We start from the raw sequence: 20,539 nt of genomic DNA, 5'->3' as shown, positions 1-20,539 counted from the left end.
TCAGATGGACTCTTATTTACACAATATTTAAAGCCACCGTTTATGCTGCATGTGGATATCTACTTCTCTAAATTTTGCACTCACATGCTGGTATATAAAGTAGAGAGACACACTGAAAAATGTCCCAGATTACAAATATATTAAATACCAGTTGTACTACAGAACTCAGTCTGAAAGATATGGATTTCACCAGAAATGTGGCTTTGATTAAAAATAATACTAACTAAAATGGGTGTTTTCTATTATGAAATATAGAACACCCATTTCTTTGTAATTTGAAGTTGATTCAATTTTCATTTGTTTTTTTCATTAAAACACTATGATCTTGAATATTGCCTACCATTTCATTTTTCATCTGCAGTTTGCACACTGCTTTTTTTTTTTTTTTACAGAGTTCAAGCCAGCCCATGCCGGAGTGTGCTGTCTAAATCAGATTTTGGCAGATTGCAAGGACCTTTTGTGCCCCTTTGTTTTTGCTGGGCCATGAAATGTGTAAAATCCAACCACTGCACTTTACTAAAAAATGGATGGGGCAGTATGAAGATGGAAAATCCTGCACTACATTTGAAGAGGTCTGAAAAAGGAGAACCTCGGCAATTTATTCAGTGAGACAAAGAGTTTTTTTTTTCTCCTAATAGAGGAATTTATAATTTTACAACTGTAAAACAATTCCACATCCCCAACCAGTCAAAAAAAACCAGTGAAGTTGTTACTCTCTCTTTTATTATGCAGCATGAATAGAACAGATAATTCATATATTTGCTATAATTATACTAAATCATAAATAAAAACTTCTCACCTTATTTCACATGCATAAAATATATTAATGAGACAAAAAAAAACATTAAATCTTTGGTTCAAAGTGCTCTACAGCATAGTTTTCAATCTGGCAGTGCAGATAAACGAGGTGTATTTTGTGCAAATAGACACTTGTAATTGTTATACTTATGCAAGGTAAATATATATAGATATATGTATATATATATATATATAAATGTAATGCCCTGTTTTTTGCTGCTGTAGTTCCTGAGAAAGTATACAGAGTAGGGTTGATTGCTGACACCTTACACTCAGTGTAGAGTGTCCACCAGGCGCTGGTAGGTTTCTCTCTCCTGTTTGAGGCTGTGATGCTCTTCCACGTAGCATTTTCCATTTGTCACCACTCGCTCTCTCAGCTCACGATCTGACAACAGCCTCTGAGATTGATGCACAAATTCCTGGCAAGGATAAAGGCGAAATGAGTCTCATTTACTGCCAAATGCCACTTAAAGCTTGCCAGTGAAGGTGCCTGGAGATATGTTTTTTTTTTAAAGCATAAAAAATAATCCAAAGCACAAGAACAGAACTCAGATAGAAGCCTGTGCACAGATTAGGAAATACTTCAAAAGTGTCTGTACATTGCCAAAGGAAGGAGATATTTGTGGCTTCAGATCCAAATGCGGACATCCAATAGACCTTTTCAGTCTATCCTAATTGCTGCCACCTCTCATTTACTTATGAAGAAGGGGAAAGACTAGCAAAATAAAAAGTTACAGTCAAACGATACTGCCCAACAAGCTGCCAGTTGGTCATGGGGAGGAAACCATGAAGATAAGAAATTGACAATTAATAAAGGAGCATTGACTGACGTGTGATGCAACCACACAGCATCCGGAATCCTAGTTGCTCATCTGTTGGCCCGGCAGCCTGAGAGAAGCCTCCAACAAACGAAGTCAAAGTGCCTTGAAGTGTTCTTGCAACATGGCAGCCAACATTTACTGCTCCAGAGAGCCAATGGGCACACAAAGTTTTAGCCACTGCCAGTCAGCAGGCCACTTCACTTTACTTCACTTCAAGTGATGTGATTATGTCTGGAGAGGCTCTTGGTAGGAAACGGCTCTTCTGTATGGCCATATGAGCGCTATAAATCCTCAGCAACAGGATTAAAGCTCAACCTTTGAGCGCAGTGCTTATAATCACTTCACTCTTAGTGCAAATTATAGAGCCAGACAGGAAAGGCCCTTTTTCCTTTTAAAAGCTAACAAGTGCTTGTGTGTTTGGTTCTTTTGACACATATCTTGATAACAGTGTTTTGCTGTACCAAGAAACCAAAAGAAGAAAAACACTGAAAGGGAAATATTCAAAAACTAATTGTTTTATTCATGATATTTACCTAATTTATTTGCACTCATCTTATTCCAGCTGAGTGTGGGAGTCTCTGCTGTGTTCTATTTAGTTTCATTATGTGTTTTGTTTTATATGCCGGTGGGGACTGCACAGCCACCCATGGGAACCTCCTGTCACTGTGGGGACCAAAGCAAATTCACGTTCCCACGAGTACAGACAGCTTTTTGAGGGTTTCATTTTGGTTTGAGGGTTAGAATTGGATTATGGTGAGGGTTAGGGCTGGGCATTCAATCGTGATGGTTGGAGTAGAGGGCGAGGGAATGCATAATGTCAATGGAGTGTTGCCGTGGGAATAGTGACGCAAACATATATGTGCATGTGCGTGTGTGTGAGCAGGGGTACAAACTAAGCAGTGCAGAGCAGAGACAGGTGACGTGAAGATAATGTAACTCCAGCTGACAGCAGCTAGTTACATTAAAAGCTTTTGTTGATCCGAACAAAACCAAAGACGGACAGACGTCAGTCCCATACGTCATAAAGTCAGACCAAAAATTATTGTCAACAAACAGTTGGATTTTTAGCAACAAAATTAAACAAACCATTAACGAAATTTAATAAATAGACAGAGAAGCAGGTATGGAAAAGTCTCTGCTATCATGTAATTATGTCTTAATGAAGCAGAAACACTTTCAATCAAACATGCAAAAGAAATCTCGAGTGTGAGACGCTGCTGGCTGACGATGGTTCACTGGCCATCGCTCCTGACTCAGGTCGTAGTTTATCCGGCCCAAGTTGAAACCATCTGTGTGAGCTTCCTACTAGCAGCTCAGCAGAGCACACGTGCAAAGCGGACTTAACTCTGCCATCACAACAACATCACGCCACACAGTGTCTTGACAGCACCGGGCTTAAGCCCTCTGTTGACTGGCCTTGGCCTACGTTATTCGCCCTTTGCATCAAGCCTCATTAAATATCAGACTGAGCAGTTCTCATGGGGGCTCCCCGTTTTGCACTTTCCAGCTTGCTGCTATGTGTTGCATCACTACGTGGTTTCTTTGTTCTGCCCCTAAAGGCTGCACTTTTTGATTCTAATCTAAGCACCTGAGGAAACATAAAATTAAATATAACAAAAGGAAGTGCCTTTTGTTATATTTTACCTGCTTAGATTAGACTAATGATAAGAATTTAAAGCAAAAAGTTTTACAAAATGAAGTAAAGTTGGAGTTTTTCTAAATAAAATCATGAGTCGTTTCTAGATACCATATCCTAGAATACTGTATCTTACTTTTTTGGTCATCTGATGTGACAGGAGTAGCTGCAGCTACAGTACCGCTTTATAGAGAGAGGCAGTGTTTATCGACTGCAAAGCTTAGCAGGACTTAATGCACGTGGTGACCCGGTCAGTCAGTCACTGTATACCTGAGGTGAAGAGTACAACAGGCCAGTGATCTCATGCTGCACCACAGCTGCATTTCCTGGAATGTCCCTGGCCAACACGGGCACCCCGAGATCCATGGCCTGTGGGGGCAGAGATCATTAAACACAAAGTGACACACCAAAGTTTCTTACTCCTTCTACCATTACCAGGAAGAATGCACTGAAGCGCTTCGAAAACTGTACAGCCTGGCTATTCTGCTCTTCAGTGCAGTTCACTTAAAGAATTAACAATCTGCATCAGCTAATACCTTCAGCAGGTTGTTGAGTGAAACATGCTAACATACTATTAGGACTTTAAGCCTACTGTGGATTGTCTTAATTGGCTAAGTTGAAAAGAGATTAAGTGGATTTGGAGGGTTTGCTCACTCAGGAATGGAAAAGATTGGAGTCTAACAATTAATTTGGATAATTGTCCCTGAAGTGGCCAGATAACATTGTGGCAGAGCAACAAACAGTGAGACGAGAACAGCTGTGAAATATTTGAAGGATTTAGATTTTTCTAGAAGGGCTTTAGATGACACATTCTCAGTGAATATGTTGTAAATCAAATTCCCATCACTAAGCTATTATTCATGTTTCAGTCTTAAAATGCTGTTGTCTAATTACCCATGAGCCCCTGAAGATGTTTACCTCCAAGATGGCTGCTGACATGCCCTCGGAGACAGAGCTGTTGACCACAGCGAAGCACCTTTTCATGGCAGCGTGAAGCTCCTGTTGGCTCCTCTCCTGGGCCAAGAAAACCCCTGCTGTTCTGCAGAGGCAGTAGCAAAGCTCAGTTCTGCGTGACTCAGGGCTCACAGAGGCGTGAATGATGCTGAACAGCAGTGACAAGCTCAGGGTAAGAAACACGGTTGCACTATGTGTGACATGCACGGCGCGTCCAGGTAAGGTCTTAACCAGAGAGGGCAGCTTCCTGCTGCAAAGATCTTTGTTGTGGTGGAGGCCCTCAGCAAAAAACTGAAAGATCTGCCATGACTTAAGAGTGGGAGGACAGATTTCAAAAAGAGAGAGAAAAAGGGGATCTTGGCACGCAAAATATATTTGCATTCCGTTTACATTGTGCTAAAATAAATGTGAGCTACATTTGCTTAGACGCACAATAATTGTGTACCGCATGATATAAATAGAGGGTCTTCAAAAGGAGCAGGATCATGGCAATTAGACTGTCAGCTCTCTAGTTTTCTTTTATGGGATAATCAACTGATAACAAAAAATGAAACAAGGCAGATGGCTTACCTTTTGATAACAGCTTCCACTTCAACAGTAAGCACAGGATCAATCTGGTGAAAACAAAACACGCGAGAGCCCATTTCTAACTGTGAAAAGCTGTGTTTTCATCAAGGATGCCAGCAATGACTTAATCGGAAGGATAAAACAAACAATGACACAATTAATAATTTCTATCATGAGAAAATCATTCTCTGAAAATCCTGTATTTTCAGAGATTGGGGTCAGGGTGGGGTGGGTGGCCAATCTGATTAATTGCAATGTGGGATTTGCGTGCATTAGCCTGCACAAAGAAAAGTCAAAGCATAGCAATTTGGGTCAAAGATGCTACCAAGCAAGCTGCTACTTTTTTGTCTTCCATTTTATAGCTTATGAAAGGTCTATATCAAATTTGTTTTAAAGAACAAGTGCATTAAAGACAAAGAATCTGAACTGAGAACAGTTTTGTCCCCTGGTGTAATCTGGGATTTAGCAGACATTGTAAAACCAGCAGGGGATAGAGCACGATTGACAAACAAATGATTTAAGCACAGACTGTGTACTGTCCTGTAGCAAAGTCCTCATAAAGAACAGAAACAGGACCAGCCAGAAGGGGAACGCAGGCTCTCTATGTTAATATATATATATCAAATGAATCCCATTTTTACTATTTATAGATAGCAGCAATGCAGTCTTGTGCATTAAAAAAAAAAAAAAGTTTAAGCAATAAATATGGTGCAAAGTCTGCCAACTTCCCAAGCGCTAACATTATATTTTTAGAACAGTCTGTGGAGTCATTTTATTCAGTAATAACACAAAACATGCCGTACAATGTGGTGCTTGATAAAACTCCGTCAGAGTCAGATGTGTCATCTCTGACAAACTGACCTGAATTTTCCTCTTAATGACAGATGCTGCGCAGCCAGAGCACTTATTACTTGAATGAAGTAGCTGTGGATTTATAGTACGTCATGATAGTCTGAGTAAGGCATGTCTCATTCTACCTCCTGCTTGTATTTTTAGATTTTACTTTTACTTCATTTAATCTATTCAACACTGTTTATGTTTAACCAAAAGGGACATCCTATAGTTAACACAGGGGAAATCTGGCGGTCACACGAACACAAGTTTACAGTAATAATGATGATGATAATAATATCGTATTTTCATTTTTCAGACAAACAAACATGCTTCCTCTGTGATTCAGGGGTGTCGAGATGAATCACACGTCTCTGCTTCCACTGAACCATTTCATCAAACAACAACAAAGCGTAGCGGAGCAAGAAGCGGCAGTAAGACAGAGTATAAGCCCCTGGCCATGTCTAATTGAGTTGTTTTTGAGCAAAACTAAAGCAGAACGTACCTTTTGCCTGACACCACTGTTTGAAAGAAAGAACAGACGCTAAAGTACTGTACATTGATGTCATATCAAAGCAAGTCAGGAGCAAGAAAAGATGAAAACACGCATACAGAGAAATCAATGAGTGAGAGATTAGAAATGAAATAGTAAAAAAAAAGAAAAGAAAGAAAAAGAACAGAGCACCGAGACTGCTGCTGCTGGCCAGGATATCACTTCCATCTGCAGGACTGAGAAGACAGAAATTCTAACATAAAAGTGCAATCACTTTAAAAAAAAAAAACTAAAACAAAACGTTCACAGTAAATGTTAGGTAATTGTCTGGCTGACAGTCTGACTGATTTATGAATATTGTAAATCATGGCATGCTATGAGTGTTCAATTGCTTTTTTTTTTTTTCTTTTTTCAATTATGCGACTTGCTCGTCATGAAGCCGCATAGCCTGTATATGTGCGGTTAATGTCTTCGGGGTAGATACAGGACAGAAATATGATGGTGTGTGACAGGGCTACAAACTGCTTTCCCTGTAATTTATACCTGCACATGTGCAGATACATCCTCACTCATGTGTATTAAAATGAGGCAGCTCTATACAGGTCATTACTCAAAGGCAAGTGCTAATCTGAGGAAGCCAGTGCATCAGTATATCAAGTAGTGAAGCAGGTAGACAGCAACAGAAACACTACTGCTGCTGCTGCTGCTGCTGCTGACCCTTCTCCAGTTTGCAAAAGACATTTCACTCCAGCGCTGGCCGTTAATTCCAGCTAAACAGCAAAAGCCTGTATCTCTCCAATTAGAGCCTGTCTGAATTCCCAGGGGAGGTTTTCTGGGTAATTTCAACAGCACAGACAGTCACGGTGCAGAGGTAGATGCATGGCAGGTATGGAAAATAAAACAAACAGACTTGGTGTATAATGACTGTGAGCTTACCTTTGGCCCAATAATGACCAAAATATTCAGCAGATTCTCACAGTGCCACTCTGAAAGACACAAAATAAAACTGGCAATGGAAACAAGCAACAGTTTTGGGGAGGAAATGAGCAGCAAGCAATTTCTCCAAAGCAATAAAGCTGTTTTTTCCCTCTGCATAGAATTCTCACAGATATACTTGCTTATTGCACCATATGGTTTTATTTTAAAGCATGTTTACATGGCATGTGAAATTCCCCACATCTTGCTCGTCTAAACATTAATATACAATTTGACGCCCTCTAGTGCTGTCTTATTACCATAACTATAAAAGTCACATAAAACACAAGATTTGAAAAAGAAGCCACTCATCTTAATCAGAGGCAAATCCCACGGCTGATTATATTAGATACATGTAGGATAACATAAAAAAAAAAACAACAATAAAGGCAAGACTGAACAAGATGAGCTGTTTGAAGGATCTCACGCACACTTGCACATAAATTTTCAATTAGCTGAAACTCGACTGAGATCTAAAATCATTCCTAATTGATGAGGTCATTGTTTCTACCACAGGACACTACGGAAATACAGTCAAGACGGCTGTAATGTCGGGGTTTCCTCGACATTACATTAAAACTGGCTATAAAAGCCGGCAATTGCTTTCTTACTTGACTTTGCAGTTGTTTTTACGGTTTTCATTGCCAGTATATGTATAAAATAAAACATAATGAGCCCTATGGTATACCTGAAAACACCTCCAACAAGTAGAGGGGGTCCTTAACTCTTCTGAGGCCGCAGACCAATAGGAAGACACGCAGCTCATCCACATGCTCCCTCTCTACACCTGGAGAGAGGCCAGACACACAGAAAGACAGCGCCACAATATCAAAACACTGCATAATGAACATCCCAAGTACATCAGCAGATAATGAAAGCAATACATCACCCAAGGTCATGAGGAAAATAAGACAGCAGTGACTAATGTGCTTGCACAATTCTCTGATCAGCAGGGAAATAGTCTGCTGGAAACATTGGAAGGTTGCAGCCTAATCAGTGTGTAATGCAGCATTACAACTACAGATCCAGAGTGTTTGGGTGACAGTTTTTGCTTGCAGACCAGCGGCGGACACAAATGAGCTAACCCGACGTCATGCTAACAACGTTGAATGTTTAGAGAGCCTCACTTTAATTGAGAGGCAGGGCCGCGCAATCGGCTCTTTTCCCAGATCATCCAACACTCAGGTTCAATCCAGAGATTAGTCAGAAACTGGCAGGCTTACAGTTCTGCTAAATGCAAACAACTACTGTATGACACCTGACCCTGCAAAGGCAAAGGATAGAAGTTCTGACCCTAATAACGCAGTCCCATTATGACGGCAGTGCACACACACTGCCAGTCTTTTTGCCATAAAAGAACCTGAAATTAAAATAGTAATTACACTGGACTATTCCATTTTTCCACAAGTATCTCTACCAAAGCTGGAGCAGCATAATCTTTACAACTGCCTCGCGTACAGTTGCTCATAATGGTAATGACAACAGACTGTGATTTTACACCACAAGTTAACTATGTTTACTATGTTAGCAAGCTAAACAGCTGCCATTTAATGGTGATTTGCCATTTAGGCTGATGGGAACATTTGTTTTCCAGGTATCTGGTCACAAAACAAAGTACTATACAAACTGAAATTTTGATCTGATGATGACACAGATTGAAGGTTCAGGGTTAATGTTCATCCTGAGACAAACTCAGAGATTATTAAAGTCAGCATAGTAGATTTGATCCTCTGGGGACCATGAATATATGTGCAAAAGTTAATGACAAGCCATCCAAAAGCTGGATGGACTGATAAATGATATAAACAGAAAGCCTCAGGGGAAGAGAAGATTTAGACTTTATATCAATTTTGCTGCCATTATGTGCCGTTTTTGCAATGCTTGGGAAGACGGGCTTAGTTTTATGTGAACTTAAAGCAAGATTAGTATCAAGGCAATGCTTGTCGAGGTCTGATGAATCAATGGAAACAATGACTTAACACCAACCCTTTTGGACATATTGGGGTAATTTACCATTAGGTTTTGCTAAGTGTCAGAAAAAGACTTTTTAATCTCTGACCTTATATGGTTGGCAATGAGCCAAAAGGAGAAACCAGCAGTGTTGAGCTGTACTGGCAATGATGCAAGAAATTTAAGTGAAGTATTATCAAAAATTTCCTTTGCTAATGTGGGAAAGAAACCATTTAGAAAATAATAGGGCAGACAGACACCAGCACGTGCCTCTAACACAGTGACAGTCGAGTGAAATCCCCTGCTGCCAGATAAGTCCAGATCAGAAGGATGAAGCAGCTCTTTTAATGCTATTAAAGAGCATCTTAAAATGACAGTGTGGAGCCTGGGCATTGACCCTGATCCTAGAAGCCGATTGTCAAAAAAAAAAAAGCCCTTACATCTGTGGGATGTATCAAAGTTCCTTGCATTTTTCGCAATATGAGAAAACACGTCAGCTAAGTTAAACATCCATGTCGGTACTCCAGAACAAGGTGCAGGAGAATAGTGTAGGATAGCTGAAGTCATATCAGAGCGCAGACCTGTCGAAACGAGGAAGAAATTCAAAGAAATATAAAACCTTTTTTCAGATCTAAGACACAATTCATCTTTCCTGGGGGAAGAAAAACAAATTGTACAAATCATCTGTTGTGCCAGCAGCATTATTCTCCCTCTCTCTCTGCAGTTCTCTACGAAACATATTTTTGCTCGTTTGCCTTTGATTTCAGGAGGCCATTCTGAGCAACCTCCTAATGCTTTAATCACTATGTGTGCGTGTGTTGGTGTGTGCATGGATGTGGGAGCACATATCAATTTGAGCAGCTCCTATTAATCTCTTGAGTGGCACAGGGTGACACAGAGAACACAGTCTGCAGGGAGTCGACAAAACAATGACAACACCGTCTAAACACAGCTTAATAAAGAAAATGACATTAACAAAGCTGCACAGGTGAGACGTGAACCACTGAGCCAGAACATTAAAACCTCTTGACAGGTGACGTGAAGAACATTGATTATGTTGTTACAGTGGCACCTGTCAAGCAGTGGGATATATGAGGGAGCAAGTGAACAGTTGGCTCTTGAAACTGGAAGCGGATAAAAAGGGGTCGATTTTGACAAGGCCACATTGTGATGGCCAGATGACTGGATGAGAGCATCTTGAAAACTTGCGTGGGATGTTCCTGGTATGCAGTGATTACTACCTGCCAAAGGTAGTCCAGGGATCACCGGTGAACTGGTGACAGGGTCATGAGGGCCCAAGGCTCACTGATGCATGTGGGGAGGGAAGACTGCTTGCCTGGTCTGATCCCACAGAGGAGCTACTGTAGCACTAATTGGTGAAAACTTTAATGCTGGCCATGATAGAAAGATGTCAAACACACATTGCATGGCAGCTTACTAGATATGGAGCTGTGTAGCTGCAGACCGCTAAGAGTGCAGACCAGTGTTCATCACTCAATGTGCATGTGTCAGGGCTGTACAATGGAACGATAGATAAAATGATTGATGGCACAGTTTCCACATTAAGTGTCCTCTTGAGCCATTACTGTGAGCCTGCATGCACAAGAGTAGGAGCTCTTCTGGGTGGCAATGTTCTGCTGGAAAACTCCATGCCACACTGCAAAAAATTTGTTCAGGAATGGTTTAAGAACATCACAAAGAGTTTAAGGTGATGACTTGGCTTGCAAATTCCCCACATCTAAATCCAATCCCCCATCATGTGGGACAACAATAAATCTATACAGGACTTAAAGGATCTGTTGCTAATGTCCTAAAGACACCCTCAGAGGTCTTCTGCAGTCCACGTCCCAGTGGGTCAGAGCTTTTTGGGAGAACTATCCAATATTAGGGTTTGAATGTTGTGGCAGATCGGTGTATGAGAACATTCAGCAGTATATCTCAATTTTAAAGAGGCTTAACAATCAACACTTCTATCATAGATGTAAAGTTTTGCAGCTAACGATCTCTGAGGAGAAAATACTTTGTGTACAAACTGGAGGTGAAGTGTGAAAAGTCAGACAGTTATCAGAGGTACGCACTGCGTTTTGGTCACTAAAAATGAAATATGCATCACTTTACAACCCCTGACATACCTGAGTCAACGCCTATCTGTAAGGAGTAACCAGAGAGGAACAACACATCAGCAAGGCAGGAGCTCTAACTGTGGAGCTGCACCTTCAGTCAAGACGATAAACACGGAGCTGGATAAACAACAATAGTAGTATGTGTGCTGTAGTGGGTTACAGTTCTACAAAATGTTGCACTGTGGGCTGGTTACTTCATTAAATTCTGTTGTGATGTATTAAACATTGGCCTATTTAAAGAGCCTTCTTGAAATTGCAGAGGAAAACAGCCTATATAAATAACAAGTACTAAGCAAGAATGAATAAATAATAATTGTATCTGTCTGAATTTACATTCTGGGGTAAGTATCTGTATAAATGTGCCTCAGTATCTTTAGCTGTAAAAATACATTTATTTTGCATGAAAAGAAGCTATGTGGTCCACAAATTCAACTTTTTGGGGTTTCAGTATGGAAACAACTGCAAAAAGGAACATGAGGCTGTTTCCAAGTATGACAAACATGACCCTACGGCTCTAAAACTGTTCCTTATTCATGTTTTTTTCCACTCTGAAATGATAATAGGCATTGCACCTTTAACCTTTTCTCATCCCTACATTTGTAATTGCACCGACTTCACTCAAAGTGTTGTGTAATTTATTCCATAATTATGCAATTCCTTAAGGATCAAGTAACTGGACAAGGTAACAGCAAACTCCCTGCTTGTTTCCTTTCATCCTTCAGTGATTGAAAGTATCGCTACTCACTCTACAGTGCTGTACTTCATCTACCCCCTTAACCCCACCTCACCAAGCACACAGCAGGGGCCAAAAACAACATACATAGAGACACACAAAGTATCTTTCATGAACTGACAGCCTCTGGACTTCAGCGCTGAAGTCGGTGTCTTTGGAGGGGTACATGACATCCAAAGGATGACACAGAGACACGCACAGTATAGTCATGTATCTTCAGTCAGGTAGGAGGATTGCTTTGCCTCTTTTATGTTCACCAGAGGAGGATTTTCTTTTTTTTCTTTAAAGCACTGGGCCACACAGAACACATTCATTCCTAAACCTTCATATACGTTCGTTAAGCTTGCCTATACACAATAGACTCTACATTTCTTAATTTAGTGATGATTAATTTATATCACACCAGATGTGGGGGGGAATGAAAAAGGAAATCAATATGCAGCAAGATCTGGGAGGAGAGAATACACACATGGGATAGTGCCCCCTGCTGTGCTGGGAGTGTGTGTGAAAACAAAAGGGAGGATGTGAACTGACAGGAGAGAATACAGGTTGCTTCAGGAGTCACTTCTGCCACACTGCATCGTTACGTTAGAAGATATCTAAAATACGAGCAAAGTTGTTGACACTGATTACTGGAGGCGACAAATCGGGTCATCCAGGTTCAAAAGGAGGACGTGGAACATCTAATCTTGAAGACAGCAGAAAGCCAGGACCACCCGATGACACCCAAACAACAATTCTTAAAATGTCAGTTTTTATGACAACTTAAGCACAGTTATTTTCACAAAAGCGCATTTATAACTATTATGTATAGACTGCGGGATCAGTTTATTTGACAGAAACTCTCTGCCTTGCGGTCGCGTTTAGTAGTATTTATTACATATCAAAACGAGTAAAAATCCAGAGCATGTGTTATGTTGTTAAAGCACTGTGGTGACAACACATTGGCAGGAAAAACACTGTTTTTTTTTCGTGCTAATATGAAATCCATCTGTCCCACATCCACAAAAAAATAACACTGACAAATCACCGCCATCAGACGGCACATATGCAGAAACTGGACCCGTGTTTGCAGCTTTAAAAACAACTTTGGGTCAGATTACAGAGCTTTCATCGAGCCCGTGTAAATGCACAAGAATGGCGACCCCCTGTTTTCAAGTATAACAAATGGAGAAATGACTGTGGAAAATTAGTATTACTTGCGCCGGTTGTGAAACAGTGATAAATGGCTCCGGGCTTGAGAACTATTAATCAACTGTTCCTCTCTGTACTCAACGGTGCTCTCTATGAGCACTAATGTACTTGGGATGGACATCATCTTGCAATGTCCAATTTAAAGTCTAGGCTGTTTGTGGAGATGAAGCTCAGTGCAGTTTTACCGAACAATTCAAATGGGAGTTGGAGGACCAGAGGACAGAAGGGAAAAGACTGGATAAGAGGAATTCTGCACACAGAGTAAATTTATGCTCTCTCTTATTGGCAATTTTCAGGTCGGGGGGTGTATAAATGTATTCCTTATTGTGCTCCCAGTGGTGGCTCTACTGCACTGCACTCAGCAATCTACTACTAATATTGGAAGTGAGAGAGAAGGATACAGTCTATCATGTGGAAGAAGTACAAGGTGTATGTGCAATGTTGTAAATGGTTACAAAATGTGGCACACCTGTGTGAATAGTCGATACGACACCACTAAATCATCATTTATTTATAAAGGAACTTAAATTTCAGCGTGCAGGTGCTTCTCTGTTTTACTGCATGAGACATTGAACTGAGCATCTATTCCACTAAGGTTTCGTGGAATAGATGACCCACACAACTATTCCTGCAGTGGTTTGTAGCCGTAGCCCTAATAATTTAATCAGACACTACTGTCAGCTAAGTTTACTTAGACTAGAAATAACTCAAGGCCTGATCAGAATTCTACTCGACAAAAACAAGTTGTTGCTGAAAAACAGCTGGCAAAGTATGACACTAATTTCAATATTTACTATTCAGTCCTGCTATTAAAGGGTCAGCACGCCAAAAACACAAATATTAATATTTAAAAAAGGCAAAGGCAAATGAGCAAAATGTCAAACTAAATAAACCTGTGAACAGTTGATAGTGAGCCCTGTGGATCATTATGAAGATAACACCTGGAATGACAACAAACTCAAGCACCAACAGTACCTGAGCTCCTTAAGAATTCAGTCCAGCAGAATTTCTTACTCACTTCTGTCTTGAAACCTTGAAAATAAACACATGCATACATGAAAGGCACAGTGCATTTCATAAAGTCTACACTGTACATCAGTGGAAACTATTTTTTATGATCCAAAATATTTAGCGTGCTCCATGCAAAATGCAATACAGTGTGATCACTATCTCGTGACAAGCCTGAAAAATAAGCTTTCAGCGGTCAGAGCTCAACCATGCAGCCAGCCAACGGGCTCTCGTCTAATCTATGAAGGGATACTATTTGCCAAACAAGGCTACTGGTGGGAAACAACATGGAAGAGTGATTTGGGCTGTCCTACATGGTATGGTGGCCAATGGCAAGAGCAAATACAACTCAGTACTGCAGACCGTATGATAATGGAGGAAAAAATGTCAAAGCTGATTAATGTAACACTTCAATGGCGAGTCATGGATGCACAGCATCAGAGGAGGATATTCCTCCTGCAGAGCTTACCTTGGGGCTGGACATAGATTTTACTGCTCTGGGACACCTTCAGAGAGAAAACATTAGATATCTGTGGTTAAAAAGATGTCCAAAACACATTAGCGTTTTAAATCAATCAGTCATTGGCAACGTTTGTTTACACAAATCACAGTTGAGCATTGATAACTATGCTTCTCTCTTTTTATGCCAGACAACAGAAACAGCTATTTAACACTCTTTGTGTTCTAAGCATATGTAAACAAAATACAAACTTTAAAACAAAGTCAGGACAGCGGTTAGTAAGATAATGGGGGTGCTGCAAAATAAATCAGAGGGGATGGAAAAGAAATTGACTGGATGTTATCACACCAGATCCATCCCCTATGTGTGTTTTCTGTCACAATAAAAAGCGTGGCAATGCCTCTCAGTGCCTGTCCTGTCTGCCTGCTGTCAGCACTAAATGGCAGAGATAAAGCATGCCACTTGCCTTAATCTGCAGCCTACGGCTGCAATCTAATCTGAAAATAAAACACTGTAATATTGTTTTAATGCTGGACTATTACGGGACAGGGCAGGATATTGTGTTCATATAGGATGAGCTCTTGTGTTGTGTTTACTGATGCCATCAGACTCCTGCTGTATGTAGATGTGCCGTAAAATGCAAACAAAAAAACTTTCCTTTTACTACATGATTTTTCGCAGCTGCATTGTATTATAGGAAATGATGTGATTGAGGAAAGGGTCACTGTCCTGTTTATGCTAAAATATCCCTTTGGAGCTAAGTTTACGTGGAGCGTAGTAGGCTGTCATAATCACACTAATGAACCACCAATTAGGCACATACTGGAATGCTCTGGTAAAATTAAAATCCAGATGTGGCTTCAAACGTGTGAATAACCAACTTTCATGTTACTATCACACTTTGAGCCCCCTCCTCCGGTGTCCAAGCTGGAATAAGCCAGATGTGCAGAGGTGAGAGAGGCACTCTACTCCTCTTTCTCTCACTCATGTTTTTAAAAAATGTTGCTTAACTATTACCTGCACTTTACAAGCGTGTAACCCAGTGCAACACAATCAATATCTTCCTGGAGAGATTGCCTGAAAATGTGCGCTGTTTATGCAGTTAGTGTATGAAAATACAAAAGAGTATAATCATACCAGAGATAATGCTGCCTCTTCTTTCAGTTTGTCAGTAAATGCAACAGCGAACCTGATTGGGAACAAAGACCCCTTCATTATCAACGCTGTAAAAGGCATTTCAGCACAGCAAGAACTTTTATTATAGGCAGTAAATCTTAGCCTTTTACAGGCAATGACAATTTTGACAACAATACAGGAAAAAGAAGTGGTAACAACAGTAAAACATAATAGTCTCCAGGCAGAGACTGAATACATGAGAGCAGAAAAACTGATTGTGGCTTGAAGGCAAAGAATTTCGGAACGAATATACCGAGAATAAGATGAAGGAAATGAAGGGAATGTGGAGCAAAAAACAGTGGGGAGATATTAATTTGCGTATGTGAGCGTGCATTATTAAATGGGCCGCCAGGCTCTGGGTGGTGACTGAATTTCATGATCAAGGTTTGTGTGTGAAGGCACTAACGGTGGGAGGTGGGTGGATTGAGATGTTTGATGTCACGAGAGCTGGATCTCCCCAGTTCTCCCAGCAGGCAATTATCCCCTTAGACTTACTAGATGGATGCCCTACCATCTATTTTCATCATAATGAAAACAGACACTGCAGTCTGGTGCCAGGGCAAAGGACAAGACATTGTTAAACCTACACTATTAAAGTTGGATAGGACAAAAACACACAACCTGCACCGACGGGGTAAGATTGTATGTGCTCAGCCTTGTGCTTTAATGGCAGTACGCCAGGCACTGGAAGATGTTGTAGAGATCCAGACCTTTTATTCCAACACAACTAGTTGGGTTTTCTCCTGTGTAATACAGCTTAAATGTCAAATGATTTAAATATGTATCTCCTCTAAAAAAAAAAAAAAAATGCATTAATTCTAAGTTCATAAGTAGAGTAGCGACTATATTGAAAATACAGGCCCCAGAGTAGAAAACTGTGATCATCAATTGAGTCCACCATCTAATCAATCTAATATCATAAAAGTGGTTATAAAATGGTCTGGAAACCTTTCTCAATTTTGGACCTATGGGCTGTGACGACCTGTATGTCCACATCATGGCTCTACATAAAAAAGAGTTGCTAGAGGAATTGTAAGATCTGACTGTGTGACTTCACAAAGATGGATAATGCAGGAAGATCGTCAATCAACCAAAAATCTGTGAATACACAGATGCAGCAGTAATCAGTAGGTATAAAGCCAGCCATAGTTCCTCTCATCAGCTTGCAGTGGTCGCCCTCCTGTAATGATGCCACGGACAGCGCAGTACTTGCACAATCTAGCTCTGAAAAGCAGGACAAGTGCTTCAGACTTGGCAGAAGGGTTATCAATGGACATCAGAGTTTTTGTGACAGCCCAAACAGTAGGAGGGACATTACATAACGTCTCCCTCGATGGACAGCATCCAAAAAAAAAAAAAGTCCTTGCTTGCTGTTTGGCACAAACCTGCAAGATTAAACTTTGCTAAAAAAACATGAAAAGAAGCCTGATGAATATTAGGAGCACATTCTTTGCTCAGATGAGACCAAAATAGGTTTGTTTGGCTCACATGAGGTCCAGCATGTTTGGCATGAATATGGCCACATGAATGCCTAATCCCGACAGTGAAGTACAGATGTGGGAGTGGGATAATAGCTGAAAAGGTGTTGGGGAGGTAACATTTATAGATGGCACCGTGTCTCCAGTTATACGAAAATACTGACTTTCAAAATGACTCCCAGCACACAGAAGCTTGACAGAAGAGGAAAATTCCAGCATGATAATGATCCAGAACACACTGCCAAACTGTGATCTGGCCAAGTATGTTGCCTGACCTGAATCTAATAGAACCTTAGCCGTATTTTAAAGAGGAAGGTGTGGCAAAACAAGCCCTCCAGCAAAGTGCAGCTGAAGAAAAAAAAATAACTGTCAAAAAATGAAAGAACATCTCTCCAGAAATGTGTGCAACACAAGTATCCTCCAGGAGAATTGAGTCTGTCAACAAAAACAAAGGTGGACGAAAAAGTACTGAAAAAAATGAAAACGATCTGAATCTCAATAATGAAACGTGCACTGACTTCTGTTGCACCAAGCTCCCACTGTGAGGCCTGCAAATTGAATATAGTTAGTCTAAATGGTCAGGTATTGATTTTATGTAAGAGCAGATTCCCTACAGGTTAACTTAGAGGTAAAGCGGTTACTATATGATCAAACAAATCTGCATCATTTGACATTTAGGTGATATCGGTGTATACTCTAACTGACAGCCTAATCCATATTACTCAAATTGTTTATAATAATTCAGGTAACGAGGTGATTTTTCTTTGTTTTGAGCTGGCAAAGCTAATCAAGAGGTGTTAGTATGCCCAAGACTGAAAAATCACACGATTAATGAAATCAGAGGTTGTCTTCATAAAGTCAGTTTCAATTACGACATATAAATGGTCACAGTTACTTCCTGTCTTCACTTCAGGGCGTCGACATCTGTGTGAAACCTCTATAAAAGGAAGTTAGCAAAACATGTTACGATACATTTCTAACATATGCGTGACTAGTAATTGATCAAATGTCAGTAAGTAATACATTAAGATCAATGTGCTGTAAAATTTACATCACATTAACAACACACAATTCCTTCAAACTGGCCTTTCTCATAGGAGACGTGTTACTTTGTCACAGCAGGACAAGCTCAAGTATAACTAATACAATAATGACTGTTTTCTTCCATTTTAATGTGACATGAAAGCCACACCAGTGAATGAGCACGAACACTAACAGGACACTTGAACTGGCGCTCCTAAATGGAATGCATCCATAATTCATGTCATGAGTTGCATCAATGCACCTTTTTCTATTGAGATGTTAAATAAAGTGTTCTGTCAAATCCACCATCTACACATTTTACTCTCATATGGTATCTCTAACTATTTAATAGAGATATGAACCCACTGATGGGGTAGTTTAACATATTTTTCATTATGCACATTCTTCGTTATGCAAATTGTGACAGCAGCTATTTTTATTATTATTTTCCAAACATGTTCACACAGTTTGTATTAGAGATTGACCGATATGTCTATTTTCCAGTGCTGATGTAAGGAACAATTATCATTAACTAAGGAAACTGATAACTAACATTTAGAACTGATTTGCAGTAAAATGAAAATCTTGGTGTCAAAATTTAGGATAACTCAAACTCCAGCATAAAACCTTTATTCATTTATGTTTTACATGTGTTTGATTAAAACAGAGTGTTTGAACTTGCATTGTTTACTGTTGATGAGCTACGACTCATGAAATGTAACCAATCAGAGTGACGACAACAGAAACAGAGATGCCACTGCGTTAGAGCCAATATATCTCATTTTTAAACTGATGCATTTAATCAGAAATCAGTTTTGTTTTTTAAAAACATACCCATAATTAGTAAAAAGCTGGATATCAGATCCAATTATCAGTCGATCCCTACTTTGTGTGATGTGTTTACTTAATGAGTGGAATGTGCTTATTTTGGAGCTACTTGAAAGTGGTTTAAAAAAGTAGTTTCCAGCAACATCACCTGGCTTTCAGTAGCACCTGCTCCATAACCGCACGCTTCTGTTCAACTTTCACATCTTCATTTATGTCTGTTCCGCCAAAGATAACGCCAAAGGGTACTTGGATGTCTATTGTAAAGAGCAGACATATAACAGAAATGTGGTGACATTTGTTAGCTGTATATTTGGTAGGTCTACTTCTATCCTGACAAATGACTTGAAGTATGAATAAATAGAATAGAATAGAAAAGGAGAAGATCATATAACAACAAGCATGTTTACCCAGGAGAAGTCTGCCTGCTCTGAACAGATGGATGGCCAGTGCACCCTCAAAGGGAGGATTTTGAGACACTAGATTTGCCACATCAGCAGGGGACTGAAATTCTCCTGCATCTCTGAGCTCACAGGTGTGTCCTGCTGATTCAATGTGGGACCTGAAATAAAACACACATTTGACTATGGATGACTGATAGGAAGACAGAGTGCTTTCAGGGACTACACCCACTGCACAGTAGGTCAGGTAGCTGAATCATTGTGCTACAGCTGGTTTATTACAGCCAATTGTGCAGTAAAGTGGACAGTTTCCCAACAACTCCTTTACTTTTAGAATTGCGATGGTTAACAGTTAACTTTGTTGCTATTGACAAACGCAGTCTCACAGGCTAAAAATTAACTGCTACTGTAGTCGGAAACAGCGATGCGAATTACCTTATTCTCTCAGCTGTAGTACGGTTCCCAGTTTTAGGGCTTAGACAGGCAAGAAAGAGCAATTTCATATCTCCACTAAAGGCTGATTAGTCCAGTTAACTAGCTATTTCTCCGAATAGTGTTGGGGAAACCCGTGATAATGTCGCAAACCGCACCTCTGTGCGTGTAAGGCTTGCTAAACCGAAGTCCTCTCACATTTCCTGAACTCATGCCCGTAACTTATACGTGGTGCACCGCTAGCAACAAGCAGCAGCAGGCTTAGCTCAACTTGGCAGTACACCACGTTTCAAATGTTTACTAGTCCGTCTGCTATACGACCCCCTGGAAACACACGACTGCAGCGGCGGGGTACTGCTGCTGGCACACATTTCTCTCCCGCTTGTTTTTTTTTGTTTCGAAACCATCATTTAAGACCGAGTTAAAACCACAGTCGTGCCTCTTGACAACAGTTAACAACACTGGAATTAGCGGTAACAAAAAAATAAAAAGAAACTGCTCTGCTACTTCCTTTTCTCGGTGGTAGACCCGCTGCGTCACCGGCACAAACCTGTAAACCATGTGGATGGACGCTGGTTGAAGCTTTAAGTCGACACTGCGCCTGCGTGTCATTTATAGATCGTCTCCGCAGCAACGCAACTGTGGCAGCTCTCAGACTGGA

The 20,539-nt window shown here is 40.4% G+C and overlaps 1 protein-coding gene across 2 annotated transcripts; it reads right to left on the bottom strand.

The window, feature by feature from the left end:
- Positions 1-701: 701 nt before the first annotated feature.
- On the bottom strand, positions 702-20,349 carry glt1d1 (glycosyltransferase 1 domain containing 1). Of its 2 annotated transcripts, none has more exons than XM_008306096.1 (12): positions 19,882-20,333; positions 19,456-19,607; positions 19,197-19,302; positions 15,681-15,732; positions 14,553-14,589; positions 14,051-14,107; positions 7,764-7,862; positions 7,037-7,086; positions 4,780-4,823; positions 4,174-4,294; positions 3,526-3,624; positions 702-1,217 (listed from the first exon to the last, which is right to left on the bottom strand). In XM_008306096.1, the coding sequence occupies exons 1-12, from the start codon at positions 19,947-19,949 to the stop codon at positions 1,071-1,073; spliced, it is 1,032 nt and encodes a 343-aa protein (XP_008304318.1). In that variant the 5' UTR covers positions 19,950-20,333; the 3' UTR covers positions 702-1,070. The 2 variants fall into 2 exon arrangements, with proteins under 2 accessions (XP_008304318.1, XP_008304320.1); XM_008306098.1 differs by having other exon boundaries at positions 1,132-1,217; positions 4,174-4,289; positions 19,882-20,349.
- Positions 20,350-20,539: the final 190 nt, after the last annotated feature.

The sequence above is a fragment of the Stegastes partitus genome, unplaced genomic scaffold (assembly GCF_000690725.1).
Source record: "Stegastes partitus isolate 25-593 unplaced genomic scaffold, Stegastes_partitus-1.0.2 Scaffold44, whole genome shotgun sequence".
Taxonomy (NCBI): Eukaryota; Metazoa; Chordata; class Actinopteri; family Pomacentridae; genus Stegastes; species Stegastes partitus.
The sequence above is the reverse complement of the archived record's forward strand: the minus strand, read 5'-3'. Positions and strand labels throughout refer to the sequence as shown.